Source organism: Penicillium atrosanguineum (genome assembly GCF_028827265.1).
Source record: "Penicillium atrosanguineum strain IBT 20685 chromosome Unknown utg000007l_segment0_segment0, whole genome shotgun sequence".
NCBI classification, from domain to species: Eukaryota; Fungi; Ascomycota; class Eurotiomycetes; order Eurotiales; family Aspergillaceae; genus Penicillium; species Penicillium atrosanguineum.
In genome coordinates, this window is record NW_026623139.1 from 3,078,256 (window position 1) to 3,100,732 (window position 22,477).

At 47.3% G+C, this 22,477-nt stretch overlaps 8 protein-coding genes across 8 annotated transcripts; 4 read left to right on the forward strand and 4 right to left on the reverse strand.

Annotated features, from left to right (window-relative positions):
• Nucleotides 1-975: 975 nt before the first annotated feature.
• Nucleotides 976-2,990, reverse strand: N7443_009366 (uncharacterized protein; the record flags this gene model as incomplete). The annotated part of the gene is given in 5 exon segments (XM_056889422.1): nt 976-987; nt 1,076-2,080; nt 2,097-2,172; nt 2,235-2,591; nt 2,653-2,990. The coding sequence occupies 5 exon segments, from the start codon at nt 2,988-2,990 to the stop codon at nt 976-978; spliced, it is 1,788 nt and encodes a 595-aa protein (XP_056738724.1).
• Nucleotides 2,991-3,451: 461 nt separating this feature from the next.
• N7443_009367 (NAD(P)-dependent oxidoreductase) lies at nt 3,452-4,586 on the forward strand (the record flags this gene model as incomplete). Its single annotated transcript, XM_056889423.1, has 5 exons — nt 3,452-3,782; nt 3,859-3,931; nt 3,992-4,116; nt 4,228-4,359; nt 4,405-4,586. 5 exons carry the CDS (start codon nt 3,452-3,454, stop codon nt 4,584-4,586), a joined length of 843 nt encoding a protein of 280 aa, XP_056738725.1.
• Nucleotides 4,587-4,860: 274 nt separating this feature from the next.
• Nucleotides 4,861-5,088, forward strand: N7443_009368 (uncharacterized protein; the record flags this gene model as incomplete). Its single annotated transcript, XM_056889424.1, has 1 exon — nt 4,861-5,088. The coding sequence occupies one exon, from the start codon at nt 4,861-4,863 to the stop codon at nt 5,086-5,088; it is 228 nt and encodes a 75-aa protein (XP_056738726.1).
• A 580-nt stretch (nt 5,089-5,668) lies between these two features.
• N7443_009369 (uncharacterized protein) lies at nt 5,669-6,517 on the reverse strand (the record flags this gene model as incomplete). The annotated part of the gene is made up of 1 exon (XM_056889425.1): nt 5,669-6,517. One exon carries the CDS (start codon nt 6,515-6,517, stop codon nt 5,669-5,671), a length of 849 nt encoding a protein of 282 aa, XP_056738727.1.
• A 2,639-nt stretch (nt 6,518-9,156) lies between these two features.
• Nucleotides 9,157-9,546, reverse strand: N7443_009370 (ribonuclease III domain-containing protein; the record flags this gene model as incomplete). Its single annotated transcript, XM_056889426.1, has 2 exons — nt 9,157-9,392; nt 9,450-9,546. 2 exons carry the CDS (start codon nt 9,544-9,546, stop codon nt 9,157-9,159), a joined length of 333 nt encoding a protein of 110 aa, XP_056738728.1.
• Nucleotides 9,547-14,216: 4,670 nt separating this feature from the next.
• On the forward strand, nt 14,217-15,686 carry N7443_009371 (uncharacterized protein; the record flags this gene model as incomplete). The annotated part of the gene is made up of 1 exon (XM_056889427.1): nt 14,217-15,686. The coding sequence occupies one exon, from the start codon at nt 14,217-14,219 to the stop codon at nt 15,684-15,686; it is 1,470 nt and encodes a 489-aa protein (XP_056738729.1).
• A 90-nt stretch (nt 15,687-15,776) lies between these two features.
• On the reverse strand, nt 15,777-17,522 carry N7443_009372 (uncharacterized protein; the record flags this gene model as incomplete). The annotated part of the gene is made up of 5 exons (XM_056889428.1): nt 15,777-16,444; nt 16,500-16,798; nt 16,848-17,071; nt 17,122-17,175; nt 17,223-17,522. 5 exons carry the CDS (start codon nt 17,520-17,522, stop codon nt 15,777-15,779), a joined length of 1,545 nt encoding a protein of 514 aa, XP_056738730.1.
• A 402-nt stretch (nt 17,523-17,924) lies between these two features.
• Nucleotides 17,925-20,999, forward strand: N7443_009373 (glycoside hydrolase family 115 protein; the record flags this gene model as incomplete). The annotated part of the gene is made up of 4 exons (XM_056889429.1): nt 17,925-18,385; nt 18,433-19,195; nt 19,246-19,311; nt 19,365-20,999. The coding sequence occupies 4 exons, from the start codon at nt 17,925-17,927 to the stop codon at nt 20,997-20,999; spliced, it is 2,925 nt and encodes a 974-aa protein (XP_056738731.1).
• Between the last annotated feature and the right edge of the window lie 1,478 nt (nt 21,000-22,477).

The following is a 22,477-nucleotide window of genomic DNA, read 5'->3' on the forward strand; positions in this document are numbered from 1 at the left end:
AATTTTACATCATCGGATACAATGGTGGGACTGCGTGGGGTTTCAAATTTCTGAAGGAAAATAAAATGATTCGATTTCACATCCTAGGACAAGTAAGAAGCGAGCAATTAACAGCTTGGTCCTTGAGAGTCCATGTGGAGCTTCCAGAACTGGTTTAAAGTAGTGATCGACCCCGTCGGCCCCGTCGGCCCCGTCGGCTTCACATCTAGCTATTGTAGTGGTGAAAGCGGTGACATGATGCGCCTGAGGTGTCTTACATGCCTTGGGCTATCTGCATTCTTTTCTCTTTCATAAACACACACATAGGCGGCACAGTTATTCGGAATATGACTGCATTATTCGGTTTCTTTACTTCATGATACAGTTTCAAGGAAAAAGCGATATTCATCTACAGAGCATGTCCACTTCGCCTTCCTGAGTCCTTGGGAATGTGTATGTGTGTTGCTGGCGCACAGTCTGTATTGCCAGACAGCCATTGAGCCATCCCCATTTCACTATGTACAAGTACATTTTGTGGATTTCACATGACCTTTAGATTCACATTATCGAAAGTCCATTTTTTGTATACGTGTTGTAGATTCTACGGAGTAAATTGCCCTTCAATTCATATTACTAAAGTAGCTTTCCATTTTGGTTAGGATGATTCGAGCTCAAAACGATACCTGTGGTGGATTTTGACATACGTAACCAGAAAGACAACCGGACACCACGGAGTAAGAAAGTCATGTATGAAACTGCTATTCGAAGTGAAGAAGTTTCCCGCGCAAGGCTATCTACGTAGGTATTAAGTGTGGCGGTGTAATACTGTTCTATCCACTGAGAGACTGAAAATTCATAACGAATGGAAACACGAATACACTTAAACTCTGGGCACAACGAGACAGGAACTATCCTCCCCTCTATCAAAACAATGAATGATGTGGTCGCCAGCGTTCCTTCCATATAAAGGTTCTACACCAGGGATAGGGAAAGGAATTACCGGGTTTCCTGAAACCGTTAGCTCCATAATGGTGCCCCTCTGTAACTCAAAGTCAGATTCATGGTAAACTCATGCCGTGTCGGTATTTCAACTTACCTTCCAGAATACTCCATACGGTCGCAGAGGAATTTCAACCAGACGCTTCTCTCCCTTGGCTAGAGGTATTGCCTCTTTGTGCTCATACATCGGCTCGAATGATGTTGAGGATTTGCTCTTTTGGCTTGAATGACTGACTCTCAGTTGGCCAGCGGGCCCCCAGTGGAAAAGCATGCCCATCTTTGAAAGCCCGAAATGCCAATCGTGAAGCAACTTGAGCAATGCTAGAACGAGCATGTTACCAGGTCGAATAGTCATGACTCCTCGTCTGTAGAGAGACTTTTCATCAAGGCAACACACTTGAATAAACAAATCCATGTCAGAGTGAGAGGGGCACGACACAACGAGTCGGGCTAGGAAATATCCAGTTGTTTCCATTTCCTCGGGAACGACATAACGGAAGATCACCTTTCCACTCGCTGAGTCGTAACTCGTCGATGATGGCCCCTGCTGCTGTGTGAAAGAACCCATTTCACCGTTGGGAGACAGATAAAGCTTTTCATACCGAGTTCGAGCCAATGGCCACTCCATTTCGGCTCTGTTCACGGTGTCTTCAAGTCCGAACAGGCCAAGATTCAGAATGCTTAAGCGGATTTTAGGCGTTGATAGCCAGCTGTTTTCCGTATGTCCTTTCAAATAGTGGTCGAAAAACCTCTTCAGATCACGACAACTCGAATCTGCGTAGTAATCTGGCCATTCTTGTGAGTTGTTCACCCGAAGCCACTTGGGAGTACTATCCGGAATCATTCTGAAAGCTCGGAAAGTTCCAGGTGTATGGACTGGGTTGGTCCAGGAAGCAACGACATATGTTGGTACGTTGATCTGATCCGGTTTGGACTTTTTGTCTTCCCAATAGGCGTTCCAGAGGCCGCCTGTCTTTTTCAGCGTAGTACTTAGATCTTCAAGCTCGCTATAGCTTGCGAAAGGCTCTAAAATCAGGTTAGTGTTAATGATATCGAGGGAACCGAATATCTCGCTACGCGGCTCGAAGTCCACGCAGCGGAGCTATAATCTTACCGACGATCGTGTCGTGGAAGTTTGACGATGGAATACCTCCTTCGCATAAATTGTCGCGATATGTATCCTGAAGACCTTCCCTGAAAAAAGATATCAGTACCAATGAAGTCAATTTAAGAAATCTTTTTTCGGTATATTATACCATGGCGCAAGTGCAGCTAGCCCTTTAGGCCTGAGACTGCCTATCTTCCACTGAGCAATAGCCAGCCAACTGTTTCCAGTCAACGCCACTTTGCTGTTGCACCAGGCTTGTTCGGATACCCAAGTGATGAACTCTGCGCCATCTTGAGCTTCCTGGTGTCCAAAAATGAGGAGTTTACCCTCCGAAGTGAATGCGCCCCGAGTGTCAACATTGATCACAGCGTAACCCTCGGCGCACCAAAATGCAGGATCGGGACCTTCCCATTTTTCAAGTCCAGACAGCCACTCCTTTGGGACACCTGCACGGAATGGAAAATCATCCAAAAGTGTTGTGCCCATTTGCTTTCCATACGGACTCCTGTGATTGGGAAATGTTAGAGTTTCAAATATCCCAGGATGGCGTAGCGAATATAACATACCACGCAACCAATGCCGGCACCCTATCTCTTTCGTCGACCTGCTGCCTTAGATCCCGTGGAAGGCTGACAGGAAGAAAAATGTCACAATAGATTTTGATTCCATCTGACAGGATCATCGGCACGCTCTCGTGCATGACGATATCAATCGGTAATGGCCTAGCGCCTGGCTTTACTTGCTGTCCCTTTTTGAACACAGTAACACGCTGATAAAATCCCGGGAAGCGGGACTTGGGATTGTCAGGTGAGAGGGCATTGCGAAACTCAAGATATTGTTCTGCTTTCTTCCTGGTTTTCATACACTCCTCCACGAAGGAGGCGTGGATTTGTTCTTCAGACATGGTGAAAATTGGACAGCGGAGATATCAAGATACTTGGCTGTCAATCGATATATGTACGGACTCTCAGGAATCAATACCAATAAATAAAAGGGTGGACTCTGATGAAAATAGCTTGCTTCCCCATCCAGTTAGCTCAAGTCGAGTGGTCATTTGCGGGGTCCGGCGGGATGTGTGGGGGGTTCCGACGGGGCGCTAAGAAAATGTGGTGAAGATTTGCGTGGATGGAAATGGACATTTTCTAACAATGAAGACTAGGAAGGGCATGGAGACCTTGGTATTCTCAGGGGCTTCAGTCGATCGCTAGCCTCTCACCCCGCCGAAGCACTCTCACAAAGGCTTACGTATAAAGGTTGGTTGACCCTGGTATTCGGAAAGACATTCTCCTTCACCCGGTGCTTAACCTTCCATTGTGATTCTGATAAATCTCTACTCGTCTATACTGCCTTGTTCAAAGCGTCATAATGAGGGTTGCGGTTCTTGGGCCCAAAGGGCAATGCGGACAATGTGTCGTCGACGAACTTTTATCCAGGGGTCATTCAGTCGTTGGCATATCCCGAACGCCCCCCAAGACATGGCCCAAGGCAGGAACCTTTGAGTCTATTGCAGTTGATTTCAGCGACATCAAAATGTTTAGCACCGTTCTTTCCGAGGGAAAATTTGACGCAATTGTTTCTGCTTTTGGTCCTCCGTTGCAGGATTTTAAGGATGTTTATCGAGTCGGAGTTGAAGGCCACGGTAATATTAAGATGGCAGTCTTGCAATCTTCCTATCGTGGTCCAATAGTCATAATTGGTAAGTGAGTTTGTTTCGGGCTTTTGTTTTATGTTATTTTTGAGAACGTACCTTCTAATCTTGAAGTGTTTTTTAGGTGGCGCAGGCTCTTTGTACTACAAAAAAGGGGTGCAGCTGTGCGATGATAATATGTTCGCATACCACCACTGGTAAATTTTCAAGATTCAACTCTTATTCGACACCATTGAGTGAGACTCATGTATTTCTAGGTATCAATGGCCCGATGTTCACTTGGATTACATGGCGACACGCATGTTTGACCATGGCCAGCATGGATTTGGCATGTTCATTCGCGGGTTCAAATGGGCTAGAAGCAATTATGAAAATCCCGGCTGTGAGTAATCTTACTACTAGTATTTTTATTTCTCAGAATGACTGACAGATGTCCGGGTTGAAGGGTTCTCTTGGATGACCAGGCCTTTTGCATGGTACTTGTTGCGAACAGCAAAACCCACGCTCACAGACCCGAATTCCCTTGGCCTCATCTTCTGCTCCCGAGCGGCCTTGACTATGTGGGAAGGAGTAAAAGATGCACAATGGAGCTTCCTGTCTCCTCCTTGGCAGCTGCGTGATAAAGGTGAGTCGACAAAATTCTTAAAATTCTTAATCTGACGACAAAAAGGCATCAGGACCGGTCAGTATGAGCTCTTTGTAGATGATTCTGCCGGATCGGCGGAACCTGGTATCCACAATGGAATTTACAATGAAGACATGGCCGTGGCTATCATTGACGAAGTCGAGAACAACAAATTGAGCCACAAGCATTGGACATGCACTGGACCAGTTGGCTTGAAGGAGTGGTAACTTTGCGCGAAAAATTAACCCGATGTAGTCACCTCGACATGACATAGGACGAGCCTTTGCAACAGTGTAAATACTCAAGTGATGGTAAAATCTCTCCAGGGCGCTACGAGTGCTTAGTTCTATGGAATAAAATTGGTGCAGCACACAGATTTGAATCTATCTACATAATGAATACCAAGCGGAATACCAAAATGGTAAAGGAAAGTAACAAGGAAAAATGGGCCGTTGAGATGCATCCAATGTATGTAATCGCCGCCTGAGGCTGAAATCCGGGATGCGGCGGCATCTTCCACATCACATCTTTTCCAATGGCCACGTTCTCAAAGGTTGGTTGGTCGACTGGTGCAAATTTGTTACTGGAAAGGGCCGGAAGGGCAATGTCAACTTTGATATTGGAGCTCAAGATGCCGTTGATATCATCAATGATTTTATCAAGAAGTTTGGTGGTAGCGTTAAGGTTGGGTTGGCACCAAGAGTAAGATGCAGTGTCAAGGACACATAAGTAATAGGAAGTCGAATGGGTCTCCGCTAAAATCTTGTTTACTTTTGCTGCATGAATCTTCCTTTACTTGCTTCTATTTACCTCTATTCTTCTCCTTACTCTTAAAATTATCACGTTTTTGGCCTATCCACTACGCGAGTGTAAGGAATAAGTTTACCTATATGGGTTTGATTGGCTTTTTATCAATCACAGAAAGAAAATAGATAGTTGAGGTGATTATTGAAGGTTGTGCTCGAGATGACAGTTGTGAGGGTTGGAATATATGTATCCCATCTATATATGTATCATTCCCTCTCAATCTCTAAGTGCTGCGGATACTCAAGGGTGCGCGTTCGAAGACATAGATCGGTACGACGGAGATAGCCAAAGCAGCAGCGAAGAGAAAATATAATCTTTTCAGAGACTACATAGGACTGGAGCTATGTATCTATCAGCCTTGAATGCGGGATAAAGAGTGTTTAGGTTCTTCTCTTTCGGGGTAATATCAGTAGAGATCTCAAAGAATAGATTGGCATACTGTCATTTTAAAGCTGAATTTAGAATAAAGCAAGAGACGCCCACTTGAAGTTACCGTCGGTAATTATTTGCCAATATCCCGTTCCAGTATTGGAAGAACAAAACGAAGCAGTTCCATCCCATACTCCGAAGAGAGCGAAACTCCAGTATCAGGCATTAACCGCACTGCAGACTCAATCTCCAAGGAGGTTCCATTTGCTCTACCTTGGCCCTTGAGCACAAAGAGCAGCTGGATAGCATTTTGCTCGTCTATCCCAATCTTCCCCTGGGCTCCGATCTTGATCATATCCGCTTTGGTCTGCCTCTCTGTAAATATACCAAGCGTCCGTGCAAAGGCATTGCCCGATCCATCCGACGGCACCCACGAGTAGTTGTCTGGCTTTGAAACAATAACCGAGTGATATCGTGCCGCAGGATACTCAAGTGGGTGACCCGAATAGCTCTCCCAGAGAGCCTCATAGCTATCCTTCGACTCACCGCCACCTGCCGGGTGAAATTTCCCCTTTTCAAATCGGCCATCCTCTTTCAATTTTTCTTGGCCTTCCGCAATCTGTGCAAAGCTGAGGTATCCTTTGCCACTGGTTCCACCAAATTGTAAAACTAGCACATCGCGCTCGCCCCCTTCATCGAGCTGTGGCCCGTAAGAAACCCCCTCCGGATGGTAGCACAGCTCTCCCTCACGAAGAAGGAGATCTGGTGCAATAGAAACGTCGCCACGGTATGCGTACCGGAACTGATCGAAAGTATGCCGGTGAATAGGCGAGTAAAAGGCTCCTTGGCGAGCTATACTGAAGAGATAGTTCTCGGGGGTATTTTCTTCGCCAAGGAAGAGATGTTTGAATGCTAGGCCGCTACCTCGATGCTTGAGCCCAAGCTCCTCATAATGTAGATCCTTGCCGTGTACTATGTCCATAGTGGTATATGTGTTGTTCAAATTTCTGTGCCTTGGTAGCTCTAGTAAAACTGACAGGTAGACAAAAGAGACCACGAAACAACCTGTTTTACCGTCAGTTTTTCATATTCTACCCCTCTTTCTCTTGCTTATTGTGGAGACGGAACGATGCCGTTGCCTGCGACCATCCGCCGATTGGTCACCGCTATTGCGATGAAGCTTTCAGTGGCTGTGGATCGTACTGGAGGCTTGACGTGGCATTGCACGGCACGAGAAGTGCCTCATTTGCCTTCTTGGAGATGTTCGAATCGCGCACAGGCCTCAGCCCATGTTGAACCTCGATGCATCAAGTGTAGCTTTGGCCCCTCAAATGCATGCGAAGAATGCACGTGTGAGACTGGATGGTGTATACCAGGATCTCATCATTCCTTCTCGACGAGGAAACGGAGAACGCCGCTTCAACGCAATTTACAAAGAAGCATTTGGAGATCCAAGAAACTCAATTTTTGCTTGACAGCGGGAAGGCTTGAGTTGGGCGCATCGAAGCAGCCAACGCGGGCGGGTTCTCTCACGGGGCGCGAATGGAAGCGAGGCTCTTCCGCCCGGGCCCGATTATTCATATTGATGTGCCGCTGAACAGCCTCAGATAGATGCATCTAATGACTCTTTTCTGTCGCCCAAGCCTATTTTAGTAGTTCTCCACTGCTCAAATCCAACGTTGGTCAGCCCGCGTAAATGCAATCCTATAATTGGTCCCTAAGCTAGGTTTTTTCACCCGGGTATTAAATCTCCCCCAGCGGACAGGGACACAGCGCCACGGCAATGTAAATGACTTTCACGTGGTGGAAATGAGGCTCAACATAGAATTTAGTACTCCCCTTCCTTTGCCATATGTTCCATAAACCTCAAGATCGACCTAAATCATGGCTACCCACTACATTCATATACCATCTCCCACCGAGAAAGGAGGTCTAACGGCCAAGGAACTCTTGTACGCTCAAATGCTATGTTACTTTGGATTAAAGGACACGAAAAATGGTAGGTTCTCATATTGAGAAGGAGGGGGAGCGTTGGCCTCGATAAATACTAATACTTCTTTCCTCTGTGAAGCAGGCTTCTCCGATTTCCCTGATGATTGCACTATTTGCTGGGATTCCCTTGGTACTGCTGAATCCTCTTACCGCCTACTACCATGTGGGCATATTTTCCACCTGCCATGCATTGATCGATGGCTTCGATTTCAAGATGCTAGCTGCCCGATTTGCCGCCGTACGTTCTATTATTTGAGAAAACCGCGAGTAATTAACATTGCGGAACCACCTACTACTACAACTACAGATTTTTCTGTGATTCCCATGTTTAGGAGCTTGGGCTCAAGGCTGGGTATAAAAAGCCGCCCGTGAGAGAATTTGTCTTCCTTGGTTCATATTCAAGGGTCACGTCTTCACGCCGAGACCTCATGGACTTCAAAGCAACTGTGCTCAATTGTCATTTTCCGTCCACCTCATTTTTGGCTATTGTGAAACGGTTTCCGAGATGCCTCCCAACTATCTAGAGGAGCAAGGCTCCATATAATCTGCCCAAGAAACAAGATAAGCTCCGTATACGTCAGGATATGTCTATCCAATATGAAGATCTAGATAAGGAGATACGTACTATCGACTTGCCCGATTAATAAGGGCGATATCGTCGGGCATACAATCACCCAGTGGTAAGGATATTATCTTCATCATTTAGCAACGGAAAGATGACCTTACGGATGACAGGAATAAAGAGACGAGATTATAGTAATCTGAGCTACTTTTGGATTGACACACAGCCCACGTTTAAAATATTAGCCGGTAATGCCGCCGGAGAAAATGGTTGTTAGGTTAAAGCATTTGGATTCCTTTACGGGCGATCCGAGATTGGAAGTTGCTGTTACTACTCAGGAGAGAAATCAAATTATTTTAGTTAAAGGTCCTCAGATTCCAGAGGTTAATTAAAATGTGACATTTCAGTTCAAAGCTCATGGACTATAGGATTCTAAAATGTTTAAGGATAGATCTGAAACGAGGGACTAGGTTAAATTTGATAACTGCAACTATCTAAAAATGCTCGGTAGCCATGATGTTGAATCAATAGGCAACCGTGAGAGACCCAAAAATATGAAATAATAAACATTCAAGCCAAGCCAACAAATCAGCGGACGATATGTTGATTATGCCCAAATGGAAACAACAAATAAACACAAAAACCAAAAACAACTGCAAATATCAGTTATTGATATTTGTCTAACACAAAGATCTCGCCGGCTCTTTTGCGATAGGAAGCCTGGGTACCAAGAGGCTTCCCGTCGTAAAAGAGCCGGCAAGATCTCCGTGCTACACATATTCCAATGACTGGCGCCCATAAGAGTATTCAGATGCCATTCCAAACAACAGATGCTATCATAAAGTGGCTTCCCAGACCTTCTCGAGAGGGACACATGGTAGCAAAAGTGTCCCCCTCGTCAAGGTTTGAAAACCCTCTTTACCAGGGCATCTGCCAGCAACTATCGCCACAAGGGTATACAAACACCCCCCGGGAAATACGAGCCTAGAGTTTCAACCAGCGTTTAGAAGATGAGCACAAGCTGGGAACTGAGTGTAGCACTTGCTGTACCTACCCGAGGACATTTACTAGACTGCCATGACACGTAGATTAACAATCAAGCGCCGTATGACCATAATATCCTTGTTACTGTCGAGGTAGACAGCGCCAATGATGGCCTCCATGGTAGTTGCCATGAGCCGCCCTGGAATAATCCCCTGGGCTGAAGGGTTCAGCTGGATGTAGACATCCAGGCCCAGGGAAAAGCCTATCTGCGCAAGGTTCTCGTTCGTTGCCCGAGTATTTTGTGCATTCCTCATGTCACCTATTACCCCATTAGCACATAAACAAGGAATAAAAAATAGACATTGAGGGGTCCCACGAATAGAAGCTTCGTCCTCATAGCCACACTCGTAAAGAACGAGTCTCAGGGTAGCATCCCCAATAAGCGCAAGCCGCTTATTGCCTTGACTGGCCATGGTGGCCCCTGCAGCTTCTAGGGCCCTCGCAAGAAGATGTTTATCAAGGAACTCATAGTTGATAAATGCGTTCGGCCGTCGTTAATAGGGGCATGATTGAGGATCGAGGGTAGATCAGGACCCGAAAAGAGGAGGATAGATGAAGAGGACTTAAAGATAGATGGGACTGGAATGAATCGAATTTTGGTTGGGAAACGACAAAATTCAGTGCTGGACACCTGCTCTTTTTATAATGCATACATTTGGCCCCGCTTTTCCAATTCAGCCTCACGGTGTGATTTCGGGTGCATAGGATAATCCAGCCGACATGCAGTGCCACGCATCCTTGGAAATCGATAGACGCAGAAATCTTGAGAATCGCGCAAACCGCGTTCATGCAGCTACGCAAATGAGGCTGAAAATTCACTTCACACACGATCGAACCTCTGGGGATTTGTCTCAGCTTACCTGGTCACTAGCTGCCAGCACACGTTTCGAACGAGTAGATATGGCAGTAGTGAGTATGATTCATGGCGCACAGCAAACAAAAACCATGTCTAGCCTACAAGAGTAGTTCTCTACATTGGTAGCACAGATTTGTCAAGGGAGGGTTTCGATGGAGACGAGTACTACAGCATGGAGGAAAAGAGAAGAAAGAGTTGACTGAGAGTGGATCAAGAGACATCGCCAGATCTCTCACCACCCCTTCGAGGACAGTCTTTGAATAATTCCGATAAATTTCGCGTAGGGACTTGAGTGCCTTGTCCTAGGGACAGCAGAGTAGCAGGCTAGCAGTCGGCCGCCTGGGGAGAAGGCTACCGACCAATTGCCTTCAAGGGTCTACTGGAGAGCACCCATGGTGGTATCCCACAGCCGGATGGTTTGATCAGCAGAGCCGCTGAGTTTGGGGGCTGACTGAGGTAGGTTGAAAAAGAAGCTAGCCTTGTGGACTGCCAATCCTTCGGAATAGGCTGTGATTAGTTCTCCCAGTGGTCAGTAATAAGATCACGAGCCTATCAAAGGGCTAACTTAAACTAACTGAAAGTTTCTAGCTCCTAAGAAGTTGGTTGGCTCTCGGTGGCCCATGTATTTTTGAACAGCTCCTCAAGTAGTTGATTATTGGGATTGGGGGGTGGGGGGGTCGAACAAGAATGTAAACCCACAGCTGAACTTCCTGTGGAAAGCTTCCTGGAATTGGTCGCCTGAGAATCTCATAGGTTCATTACTAAGCCATAAATATCCCATTCTACTGCTCAGCGTCAGTCATTATTTTACACTATAATGCTGGGTGGTGGTAAGCCCACGTGATTTCCGTGGTAGATCGATATCGCGATCGACGGGTAGAAGACGCCAACCCCTTTCTACCAGTATACCATCTGCCAGCTCTACCACTGTGAGGAGGAGGATATATAAGGACAATCATTCATGTACTGAACATTTTGCGATCAAACAATCTAAGTTACTGGGAAACACAGTTCACACTTGGACACTTCTCGTGTTATCGTGTTCACGATTCATCTTGTTCGACAAACCTTTCTACAAGTAGGGGAGCTACTTCGGTACTGACCTATTTGGCGCTCTACCTGGCATCGTTCCTCGATACCTCTATACACCCGAGCGTGTGTAAGGCCTGACGCATACGGCGACAGTACGGTTGCGAGCCAGATCGTTGACGAGACTTGGGAACCAGGCAAGTATTCCGCTCCACTAACGATGACCAGTTAGCATCGCGTAAAATGGGACTTTTGCTTGTTTGCTTTGACTTGCAGGGTTTTGTTGGCTTCGGTGGAGGTCCTTCATATGAAGGCTGAATTGACCGGGTTCGCATCACACTCCGTGCCTCTAACTTGCCTGCGCCACCTCCGCAAAACTTTAGCGCGCCATTTTGATGTTTGTTTTCCAGGGTGCCTTCTCCAAGGCTCACTTGCTAAGCTTCTCAACACAAAATGAAAGACGGATCATGACGCACACCTATACTCATGATACGCGGAAGATCTTTGCACTTCCCAATCGGCACCCGGTACCCCCGAATAAAACCGATCCTCGTCTCTAGTCATCAGCTCGTCTCACGCAGGCCTTAGCCTGATCCGGTCCATCGCTCCAAGGGTATGCCTAATGGCACGCCCAATGGCAAAAAGGCCTCGCGATCTCTCGAGAACGGATATCAGAGATTCCGACCGCAGGGTTGTTCATAGTCGGGTTGGCACGCCGACGTGGAGGAGCTGAACGCTCGGTCGTTCTGCTCTCCTCGCGCGCTGTCAACCCGTCCCGCCTATACCCACTTAAACCCCCCTTCTACGGGCCTGATCACAGCTGAGAACCCTGGCATCACAGCCTGTTTGGCGCCCGAGTGCTTGATCTGTCACTCGACCGTCTCAATTCTCGCAGCGGTTGCCTCTGGAATCACACCGCATGGCTGGAAAGCGAGCCTGAGCTCAATTTCAGCTCCATCCTTGTAGCTGCACCATGGCGATCCCCACGCTTGTGTGCCTTGGCGGCTGTGACCGCGGCGGCTTACACTTTTATGACGTATGATTTGGCTAATCGAAGAAATGGCTCACAGAATAAGGTTAGCATCTGCGCCGCTGAGAATTACGTGGTAACCGTGGACGGCCGGGCGAGAGAGATCTGCCTTGACTTCGCATGTACTCGCATGCCGTGACATACTACGTATTCCTGCATCCGGGTCTCCAGTGTCATGCTCTTGTTATCGATGGGTATAAAGTCAGCCTCGTCTTCGAGTAATCTTCCGTCTTTTCCATCACCATCTCTTTATTCTCCCCCATCTTATACGTTACATCAACAACAATGCGTTTCACCATTATCGCCTTGGCTTGTCTTGCCTCTGTAGCAATTGCGCAGTCGGAGTGCAGTTGCCCCGGAGGCCAGGACGGTTGTGGTTGTGGGTCAACCGGCATTGGAAACACCGCTTGCTTCTGTGAAGGCCCAAGCAACGATAATCCTGTTGCCACTCAATGCACAACCAGTGGCAGTTGCGGATGCCCTAGCGGACAGAATGGACATTGTATAATAGTATGCATTATTTCCTTCTACGGTACGATATAGATTGCTAACCGCTAGATAGGCGGAGCCTATCATAATCGGCCCCCCACCAAAAGATTGATAGGACTATAGAGGTCATAAAGGAATGTGCTACGTTCCTAAATGTTACGGCCCTATGCCGCAACAGATAAGAAAAGGTCTTAACCACTGTCATCCTGTAAGGTGTATATTAATGCCTTCCCAGATACCTGAGCCGTTAGGCACTCTTCCTCTCCTTCTGCAGAAGAACCTATCCTCTGCATGGTTGAAAATGGATCTTCACTCCTATAACCTAGCTTCGGTAGATATAGCTTACACTGCCCTCCTCCGGATGCAACATCCGCTTACCCCTCACTATATATTTGCTTTTCTCTGTCTGCGATTCATCCGAATTACGCCATTCCTTCATGTTCCATGTTGTATTGATCTCAATAATAAATGTCGTTGAGCTCCTATATACTTAGAAACAAGTTGGAGCTGTCTTCAATCCTATCTCTGACTTTGTTACATATCTTGCATCTCTCTCTCTAGGAGAAGTAATATACCGGACCTTCAAGCCTTCCTTCTGTTACGGCCCCCAACCTCCAGGTATTTGAGGGCCTCCAAGATCCAATCGTTCCCAGGAGCTGTGCAGTAGCTCCGGAGTCACGTGTAGAGGGTATACCTCGCGATCCCCCAGGTGTATCAACAAAAACCATTTATTTCACCTTGATCACTGAGCATCAGGATGAGCGACCCACTTGGAGAACTTTATCAAGGATATATGCACCTATATCAACAGGATAATGTTCTGAATGTTCGAAATCCTAGCTTAGAAGGCCCCTTGGCAGACATTATCTGCAAACAACACATACAATGGGTCAAAGAACGGGTACCCTCTTTGACTTGGTAATCCTCGATTTGGCTACTACCAACTTTTCAACAGCGAAAAAGCCAATAGCAGGCACACAAGGAAATGTTAATAATGAAGGGCAGAGAGCATACGAAAACGGAAAGTTCATTTAGGATAATGCCTCATTGGTCACCGTTAGTGACCCAATGCGCTGTCAACTCGGAAATAAAAGCCTGCTAGCAGGGTTTCAAGTCCTAGTGAGGTGATGCTGCGGTAGTCTTCTTTTTTGGGGCCAAAATTAAGTATCTCCTGATCCACTTTGTATGCCACAGGACCACTTGGGTAGCCTCAGGGCTTCGGGGCTTCGGCACAGCCTCTACGGTATTCTCTCGCTTAGACACCTTTTGAACTCTTCCGGTTGATGTTAACCAATCCGGCCACAATGATGTTGCTAATTGCGGGGAATAATGCAACATGCGCTAGTTTACCGGGGGTCTCAAAGCCTCGCCGCTTCAATTATGACATGATCAGCGTTGTTAATGCTATGATGCCAGCAAAGTGGAGCTATGGCAGGGATAATGAGGCCTAAAGAGACAAATAATATCTTCTTAGGAATTTTCAAAGCTAGCCAAACGACGCATTCACCCTTAAAGGGTAGAGGCGAGATTACGAGTCATGACAGGGAACAAAGTATAAATTTACGGGAAAGCGACCGTCCCCCGACAGCATCCCTATCGAAGCTTGGAGCTGCCACTAAGATAGTCCGCCCAACAATCATCAAAGTCTTTCCCTGTCCCTAATGTCACCGATTGCTGCGATGGCTAAACAAGATGTCTACAACATTCATCCCTCTGGATGGGAAGGGGACCCCGCGGAAGAACGATTCAAAGTATCGACCTTGGACTACCTAACGGTCTGTACCTACAATAATTACGCGTTATTTTTTAGGCTCAAAGATGCCGAAAAGAGCCGCGCCGTGGAAATCTTGATAGCCGGACTTGAACGGACTTTGAGTCAAGCAAGACACCTTTGCGGCACCATCGAAAAGGACCCTGCCGGTGGACATTCCTTTGTCAAAAAGAAAGACAGCACAGTCCGGCTCTTCGTACAGTGGCTGGATTCTCCCGCTGTCAGGGAGGACTATCCATCCTTCGATGAGATTCACGATGGCGATTACCGCACCTCACTTCTGGGCGACATTCAGCGCTGGAGTGTGCCTCCGATGACATATGGGGAGAAACCAGAAGCTCACCCGGACAACAGCCCAGTCGTGGCTTCATACAAGGCCAATTTCATTCAAGGCGGTCTGGTCTTCATTATGCATAGTCATCATTATTCTAATGATGTTATGGGATGGGCTGGTCTCACCCATCAGCTCGCCGAGAATTGCTATGCGATTGCCAACAAGACACCATTCCCAACCTGGGATCCCGCATGCATGGACCTTTCTCGTTTGACGAAGCCTGAAATGCCTAATGAAGTGAAGGTAGATGGCCCACTAGCACCGAGTCGTCATCCGGGTCATATCCCATCCGAAACACTATTATTTCACCTACCTAAGAGTAAATCCGCAGAGCTGAAGATTCATGCTTCACCATCAGATGGAACCTGGATCTCTACCTACGATGCTTTCTCGGCATTTATTTGGCGGACTCTTTCACGTCTGCGAGCCCCGGTTTTCCAACCAGACCTCTCGGCACCGCTCTTTTGGGTTGAGGCCGTTGACATGCGTCGCCGTCTCCACAGTCCCAAGGTTGCACCCCGGCTCCAGCACAACGTCATGGCTGGAGCCCTGTCTTCTACTGCGCCGGCGATTACGCCGACAGCCGCAGAAGTCATATCTGGGTGGCCACTGTCAAAGTTAGCCTCGTACATCCGTCAGTTGACCGACAGTGTCACCCAAGAGGCATTGGACCAAACACTAGATATGGTTTCTATTGTTCGCGATAAAACAGCCTTAAATATGCGGATTGATTCTTATCCGCCCATGTCGATTCTTCAGACGGACCACCGCGATGCAAATGTTACCAGTGCCAATTTTGGCTTTGGCACTCCAACTACGTATCGTCATTTGCTTGATTGTATGACCCCAGGGGTATTTATTATTTACCCACCACGCGATAAGGCTCCTGAATCAAACGAAGGGCCAGAATTCTCGATTACTTATGAAAAGGGCTTAAAGCAGGCTTTGATTGAAGATCCGAATTGGAACCAATATTTTGAATACCGGGGTGTGGACGCTGTTGAGGCGTGCGAGAGAAGATCATTTGCACCTGAAGAGTCGTAAGGAATTCGTATAATCATCCAGGAGAGGAGAAACACACAATTGAACATCTATTTAAAATCTGAAAGCCGCATCAAGAGTGCAAAGCATTCCTCAATAAGAATATCTAAAATGAACATTCTCCCGATCCGTAATGTCCTCAAATCCATGCGTAAACGCCACATCGGGAACGACCTCACCGGAGGCAATCATCGCATCCTTCTTCCGATTCTGGATCGAATACCACAACCTCAAAGAAATCAAAACGATCATAAGAAGAACGAAACATCCTAACAAGATCGCGAATGCAAGATAATATCTTGGCGCGTCCCTGTCCCTGAAGACCTGCGGTCCAATAGAGTTGCCAGCAGCCCAACAAATGAAATTTGACGCAATAATAATGGATTTCTTTGTCTGGCCAGCCACATTTCGTGATAGCAGAGCTAGGCAAAGAGAAGAGACAGCGAAGAAGCCGTAAAAAATGAAATAGGCGATAAGCATACCTATCTTCCGGCTCGGTTCGAATGGAATCCCAACTAGAATTGATGTGCCGAGAATAGAGGGAATCACGGATGCGATCATGATGTAAATTGTTTGGTTGAATAGTTTGTCAAGGTAGGCGGCCGTGAGTAGACTAATTGTCGTCACGGCGCCTACGACCATGAGCAGGAGCTGGCTTTCCCATTCAGAATAACCGAAGGATGATATGATTATGTTTGCGAAGGCGCCGATACCTCCCGATGGGATGGATGTTAGAATTTGGATTAGAGCGAAAGCGTAGACTATTATAGGTATTAGCATTAAACTCAAGCGGAAAAGGGGAGAGAGAAGTCTTACGCTGTGGGTCGGTGAATGCGTCCCGAACTTGTTCCCATCGGAAGTTTCGGTTCTGAAGACCGGTCTGATTTTGACGGACTCGTTCAACCATTAGACGTTTGTCCTCTTCGGTGAAGCATTTCGCGCGCATGGGAGAGTCAGGCATCCAGTAGAAGACGAAAATGGCCCAGATTACGGTGAGAATGCCGTAACTCATGAAGAGTGCTTGCCATGATTTGATTGGGGAAGTGGATGGGATGTAGGAGAATCCAAATGCCAGGAGACCGCCAAGGATATTTTGGAGGCCGTTCATCATGTACCTAGGGGCTGTGAGTATACGGCGATGACTAAGGCTGTGATGTGTCTTACCAGAGGCTGACAATAGTCGCTTGCTCCTCTCGCTTATACCACGTCGACGAAAGCAAGACGAATGTCGGCTGGCACGCAGCTTCAAAGGCACCCATGAAGCCACGCAGAATAACCAGACCGGTGAAGTTGTGCATGGCTGCAATCAAGGCGATGCAAATGCCCCAGAGGAGGATGTTGAGGGAAAGCCATTTGGCAATAGGTACGCGCTGGATGATCCAATTTTCCTATCGTTGTATAAGCGCTCGTCCGTTCTCCTTCCGGCCGGAACACTTACCGGGTATTCGACGCAGAGAATAACGATGTACACGATAGTTGTCAACCATGAATACTAAACAAATCAGTTCTGTAAAATGGAACGGGATTGACAAGGCCAACCTGATTGCTTGCAAGATGCGCATCATCCATGATCCCCATTATCGAAGAGAAGCTCATAGCCCCCTTATCCAATGTCTGGATCAGGTATGTGACCATCATCACCACCAGAATACGCTTATCGATCATCCGCCGAAGGCGTTTATCTGTGGCTTCGTCAATCTCGATCGCAGTGTCAGTGGCGTACTTGGCAACCTCCTGGTCGACCAGGTTATAGTCCGTGTGGTTTTTCTGAGGCAGTTCATCATCGTGAACGCCGCGTGCCTCTTCAATTTGTTGGGCATCTGCCTGATTGTTGCCCATGATTGTGGTCGAAAATTGAGTGGACCACAACAATACGGTGAGAGAAGACTCCTATATCAGAAAACAATGAATTCAATCTGGGGATGCGGGGGTGGATGCCCCGGCTTCGCGCTCGGGTGAACATCACTCCCCATGGGGATCCACCCCCACGCCCGGGATGACGCCGACCTCATGTTGCCAGGCTGCGCTAGGCAATTTCGAGTACGGTTCGGCGTAGTAGCTCTGGTCGGCTACGGAGATGGCCGCTACCGCTCTTGTGGGTGATCCACTCTGGGATGGCTGCTCGGGGTGTTGTCAACCCGAGCCGGGTGTTCGGGTGTGGGGTGTCTATCGTCAGACCGCTCCGAACAAGGTTGAGGAGAGCTAGAGTCTAGCGAAACTGCTACCGATGAGAACAGGTCAATGCCCTCCAGCTTCGTGGGACTTGACACGAATATGTTTGAAGAGCCATTCGTCACGTTCAACAGCTCCCCGCACCTACTCGATCTTGTCGGAGCGACTATCTTAGTCGATGCAGCGGACTTTATCGGCATTCATCATGCAGGACGTGCACTTGCCGAGGACTTCAGCCGAGTGACGAGAGGAAAGGCCAGTCCCTTCAAGCCTGTCAATGCCCAGGCAGGCTCAAATAGCATTGAATCGACCATCATCATCGGATCACTCGCCAGTCCCTTGATTAAACAACTAGAGAAGGCGAGAAAAATAGACATCAGCGCAATTCGAGGGAAATGGGAAACGTTTATAACCACTGTGGTAGACAATCCACTGAAGGGCTGTGGAAAAGCTCTGGTCATTGCTGGCAGTGACAAGCGAGCAACCATCTATGGCGCATACACATTATCCAGTCAAATTGGAGTGTCTCCGTATGTTACCACTCAAAATTCATGATCTTCTATGCTAATCTTCATAGGTGGTATTGGTGGGCCGATATCCCTGCCAACTTTCACTCGAATATCTACGCTCTTCCCATCCAAACATCCAATGGCGAACCCAGCATCCAATATCGTGGCATATTCATTAATGACGAAGCACCTGCTCTGACCGGTTGGGTACTAGAGAATTTTGGAAGCTATAATTCGGAGTTCTACAAGAAGGTCTACGAGCTTCTCTTGCGTCTAAAGGCAAATTTCATGTGGCCAGCAATGTGGCCCGGGTACCCCAATCCCGGCGCAGTTTTCTTCCTCGACGATCCAGATAATCATCGCATTGCTGATGAGTACGGTATATGTGTGTCAACGTCGCACCATGAGCCTATGCAAAGGGCATCTACAGAGTGGTTCGAAGAGGGACATACGGATGGGTCCTGGAACTGGCTGACCCACCGTGACGAGATTACGGATTTCTTCCGCAAGGGAGTTCATCGCGCGAAGGGCCTCGAGGGATGTTTTACTCTTGGGATGCGTGGCGAATATGATAAGGAAATGGCAACAGATGATCCTGGTGCCGTGGTACGCGACGTCTTGCGGCAACAGCGAGCACTTTTCAAGGAAGTCTATGGCTGTGAGAATGCCGTTCCCCAGGTTCTTGCGCTTTATAAAGAAGTGCAGGATTTGTATCAGGCCGGCGAATTCACAGTCCCTGATGATGTAACACTTCTATTTGCAGATGACAACTTTGGGTCTCTTCGAAGGTTGCCATCAGGGGCCGAGAAGGAAAGGTCTGGAGGAGCAGGTGTCAGTATAAGCCAAAATCACTGAGTATCTTTATGTTGACAGGAGAATAGATTTATTATCACATGGAGTATGTCGGAGCTCCGACCAGCTGGAAGTGGACCAACTCCAACTCGTTGGTACGTATGACCGACACCCAACTTATAGGCTCAGATAAGCTAACGGGCTACAGGGCAAAATCTACCATCAACTCCGAGAGGCGTATGATCGTCAAGCCCGCAAGATCTGGGTTTTCAATGTTGGCGATATCAAGCCTCTTGAGATTCCTCTCACATTCGCAATGGAAATGGCCTGGAAAATCGACTCCGTTCAACCGGACAGCATTCCTCGGTTCTTGATGACCCTCGCATCTCGCAGCTTTGGGTCGAGTGCGAGCCTAGATATTGCATCTGCTTGGCACGAGTACGATCGTCTTGTCAGCCTGCGCAAGCATGAGCACATCGAACCAGGCATCTTTTCATGTCTCCACTATGTCGAAGCGGACAACATAGTGACACGATGGAAGATTTTGGAGTCAAAAGTCGACCAAATCTACCAGAAAGTATCCGAGGAGCAAAGGCCAGGATTTTGGGAGCTAGTAGTACACCCTGTAAAAGCCAGTTCAATCTTCACGCAGCTTCGAGTTGTCCAGACTCGCAACCAGATTTACGCACGCCAGAGACGAAACACCGCGAATAGACTCCTCCGCGAGGCTTTGGACCTTTTTGATACAGATTTCAAGCTCTCTCAAGACTTTCACTCTCTCCTTGGAGGTAAATGGAATCATATCATGTGCCAGCCGCACATGGGCTACGGTGATACCTGGCATGCTCCATCTCGCGATGCTATCTTCGGATTGGCATATGTCCAGCGAGGACAAAATAGCAATCTGATCGTGGGACAGATGGGGGTCGCTGTGGAGGGTCATGACGGGGTTCGACCGGGACGAATCAATGAAGAGAGTGAACGGACACATTCCAGTCGAAGAGACCTTGTTCCGGGTTTAACCCTTGGCTCGATAAGTCGGTATGGGCCTGCCAAGCGATGGTTTGACATTTTTACGCGAGGAACCTCTACAATTCACTGGACTGCTTCTGCGCCTCATTCTTGGATTAGGTTGTCAGCAATAGAGGGCGCCCTTCACCCAGATGGCGATGATGCTAGAGTTTGGATCACTATTGATTGGGGCCAGATCCCTATTGACTTCGACGATGAGATTTTGATCTCCATTTCATCCAAAGAAGGTGATTTTGAACATGTTCACCTACCAGTGCATGGGCACAAAGTACCCCATGCCTCGAAGCTCTTCGTCGAGGCTGATGGCTGCTTGTCAATCCCAGCCTCAGGGCTTGGCGTGCTAGAACCGTACCAACACCACCCTGACCTAGGCCGGTCAGACACAGGCTCAGTCACAATCAGTAGCACTCTCTTGCAAGAGGATCCTGTCCCATTTCTTGAATACCCCTTCCTCATTTTCACATCTAACACCTCATCGGCCATTACCATGTACTTCAATATGACTCTCGATATTGACCCGGCAGACCCAATGTCCTACGATATTTTAGTTGATGATCATCCAATTGAAAGACATACACTGGTTTCGGAGTCGAAGGAGAAGAAAAAGCTCCCAGCTGAAGGATGGTTGGAGGCGGTCATGGATTGCGTTTGGAAAAGAGATCATATGGCTAGTCTCAGTCCTGGCATGCATATTATTCGGATCCGGCTAAATCACTCGAATTTACTGCTCGAAAAAATTGTCGTGGACCTTGGTGGCGTGAAAGAAAGCTATCTTGGACCTCCAGCGAGCTTTGTTGCAAGCGACTGCTAGTCTGGCCTCTTGAGTGATAGGCAAAACAGATCAGTTTTTATGCGTACACCAACATCACTTGTGGGGGTTGATATCCTGACATAGACACCTACCCGTATTAATTAGACGTCAATAGTGAGGGTTTATATTCGCGGTTTCCTGTTAAACAGGCATCAGTGGTATCCTATTAAGACATTTCTAGTATTGGAGCATCGTAGGCTTCGGCCGTCGCACTTTCCCTCGGTAATGATCTAAGAAATATTCAATTAACGTCGTTTTTACGTCATTGAACTCCGCGAAATCCATATACTTAGGGAAAATCCACGACTAGGCTGTTCTGGGCGGCGGCTTACCTAGACATCATATTCACGTAGGACACTGTGCTCTCTTTATCGATCCTTGATTTTTAACCTTAACTTCCTAAGAGTTGCGTGGATGTTGAGTCGGCTGAAGAGTGTCTTCCAAACACTTTAGATGTTACTATATAAAGGTTAGTGAAGGTTTTATATTAGAATCTGGCTGAAAGAATCTTCTGATTTGCTCGAAGTTGTCAAAAGTGGCGCCACTTAAAGCGATACTAGAGATCTGAAACAAAGCGGCTATGCTTGGCACTCTTAATGTCAAAATGCAGCGAAAAGGGATCAACTCGTTACTAGAACTAGTTTGAAGAAATGAAGGCACCTTGCTATATCTTCATATGAATATCAGAAATTATGATTGGTAATATGTAGTAATCGGGTTTCTAGGCGTATTTTACCTATCCATGCCAAGCTCAGCCTTCTCTTAACAGACGGGAAGGAATATGTCGCTATTTAGCTTGGTAGCTATGTTAGCATTGCTGTTGTCATGGTAGTATTACCTTGGTATTTGAACAATGCAGCAAGCCCATCCTGCGCCTGCTTCATCGAATTTGAAACGCAAACCGCCATACAAGGGTCCGGGTCCGAGTACAGCCACACCCTTGGTGGCAGCACTCCTGTAGAATCAGGGCCATATCGTCGTTCGGCTTGTGGTCTTGGATCTATTAATTAGCCAGTGCAAGCAGACAGGTAAAAGGCAAAAAGCAAAAAGATATGCATCATCCGTGAATCGAACACGGGCCTCGTCGATGGCAACGACGAATTCTACCACTAGACCAATGATGCTCGAGTTGGCGATCGAACGCTTAGCTGATTGGCTCGCTATATTTTTGTGCTCCTTATTATTGTTCATACACCCGACAAGCAAATATTTGAGCCGATTACGTTATAAGTTAGGCCAAAGAATATCTACAATTTAGATGAATCAGGCTCCCAAATTGGACAGGGAAAATCTCAGTGTGTCATTACCAAGCACAAAGTAGGGCAAAGACCAAATCTATTCCAACAGGCGGAATTGGGTAACTCATAATAGCTATCGAATGCATCGCAGCAGATGATTAGGTAATGCCACCTTGATACTATTCGGGAGCTCCGTCCATCTTAAGAATTTTGGAGTAATCTAGCTGTATCGATCGACTT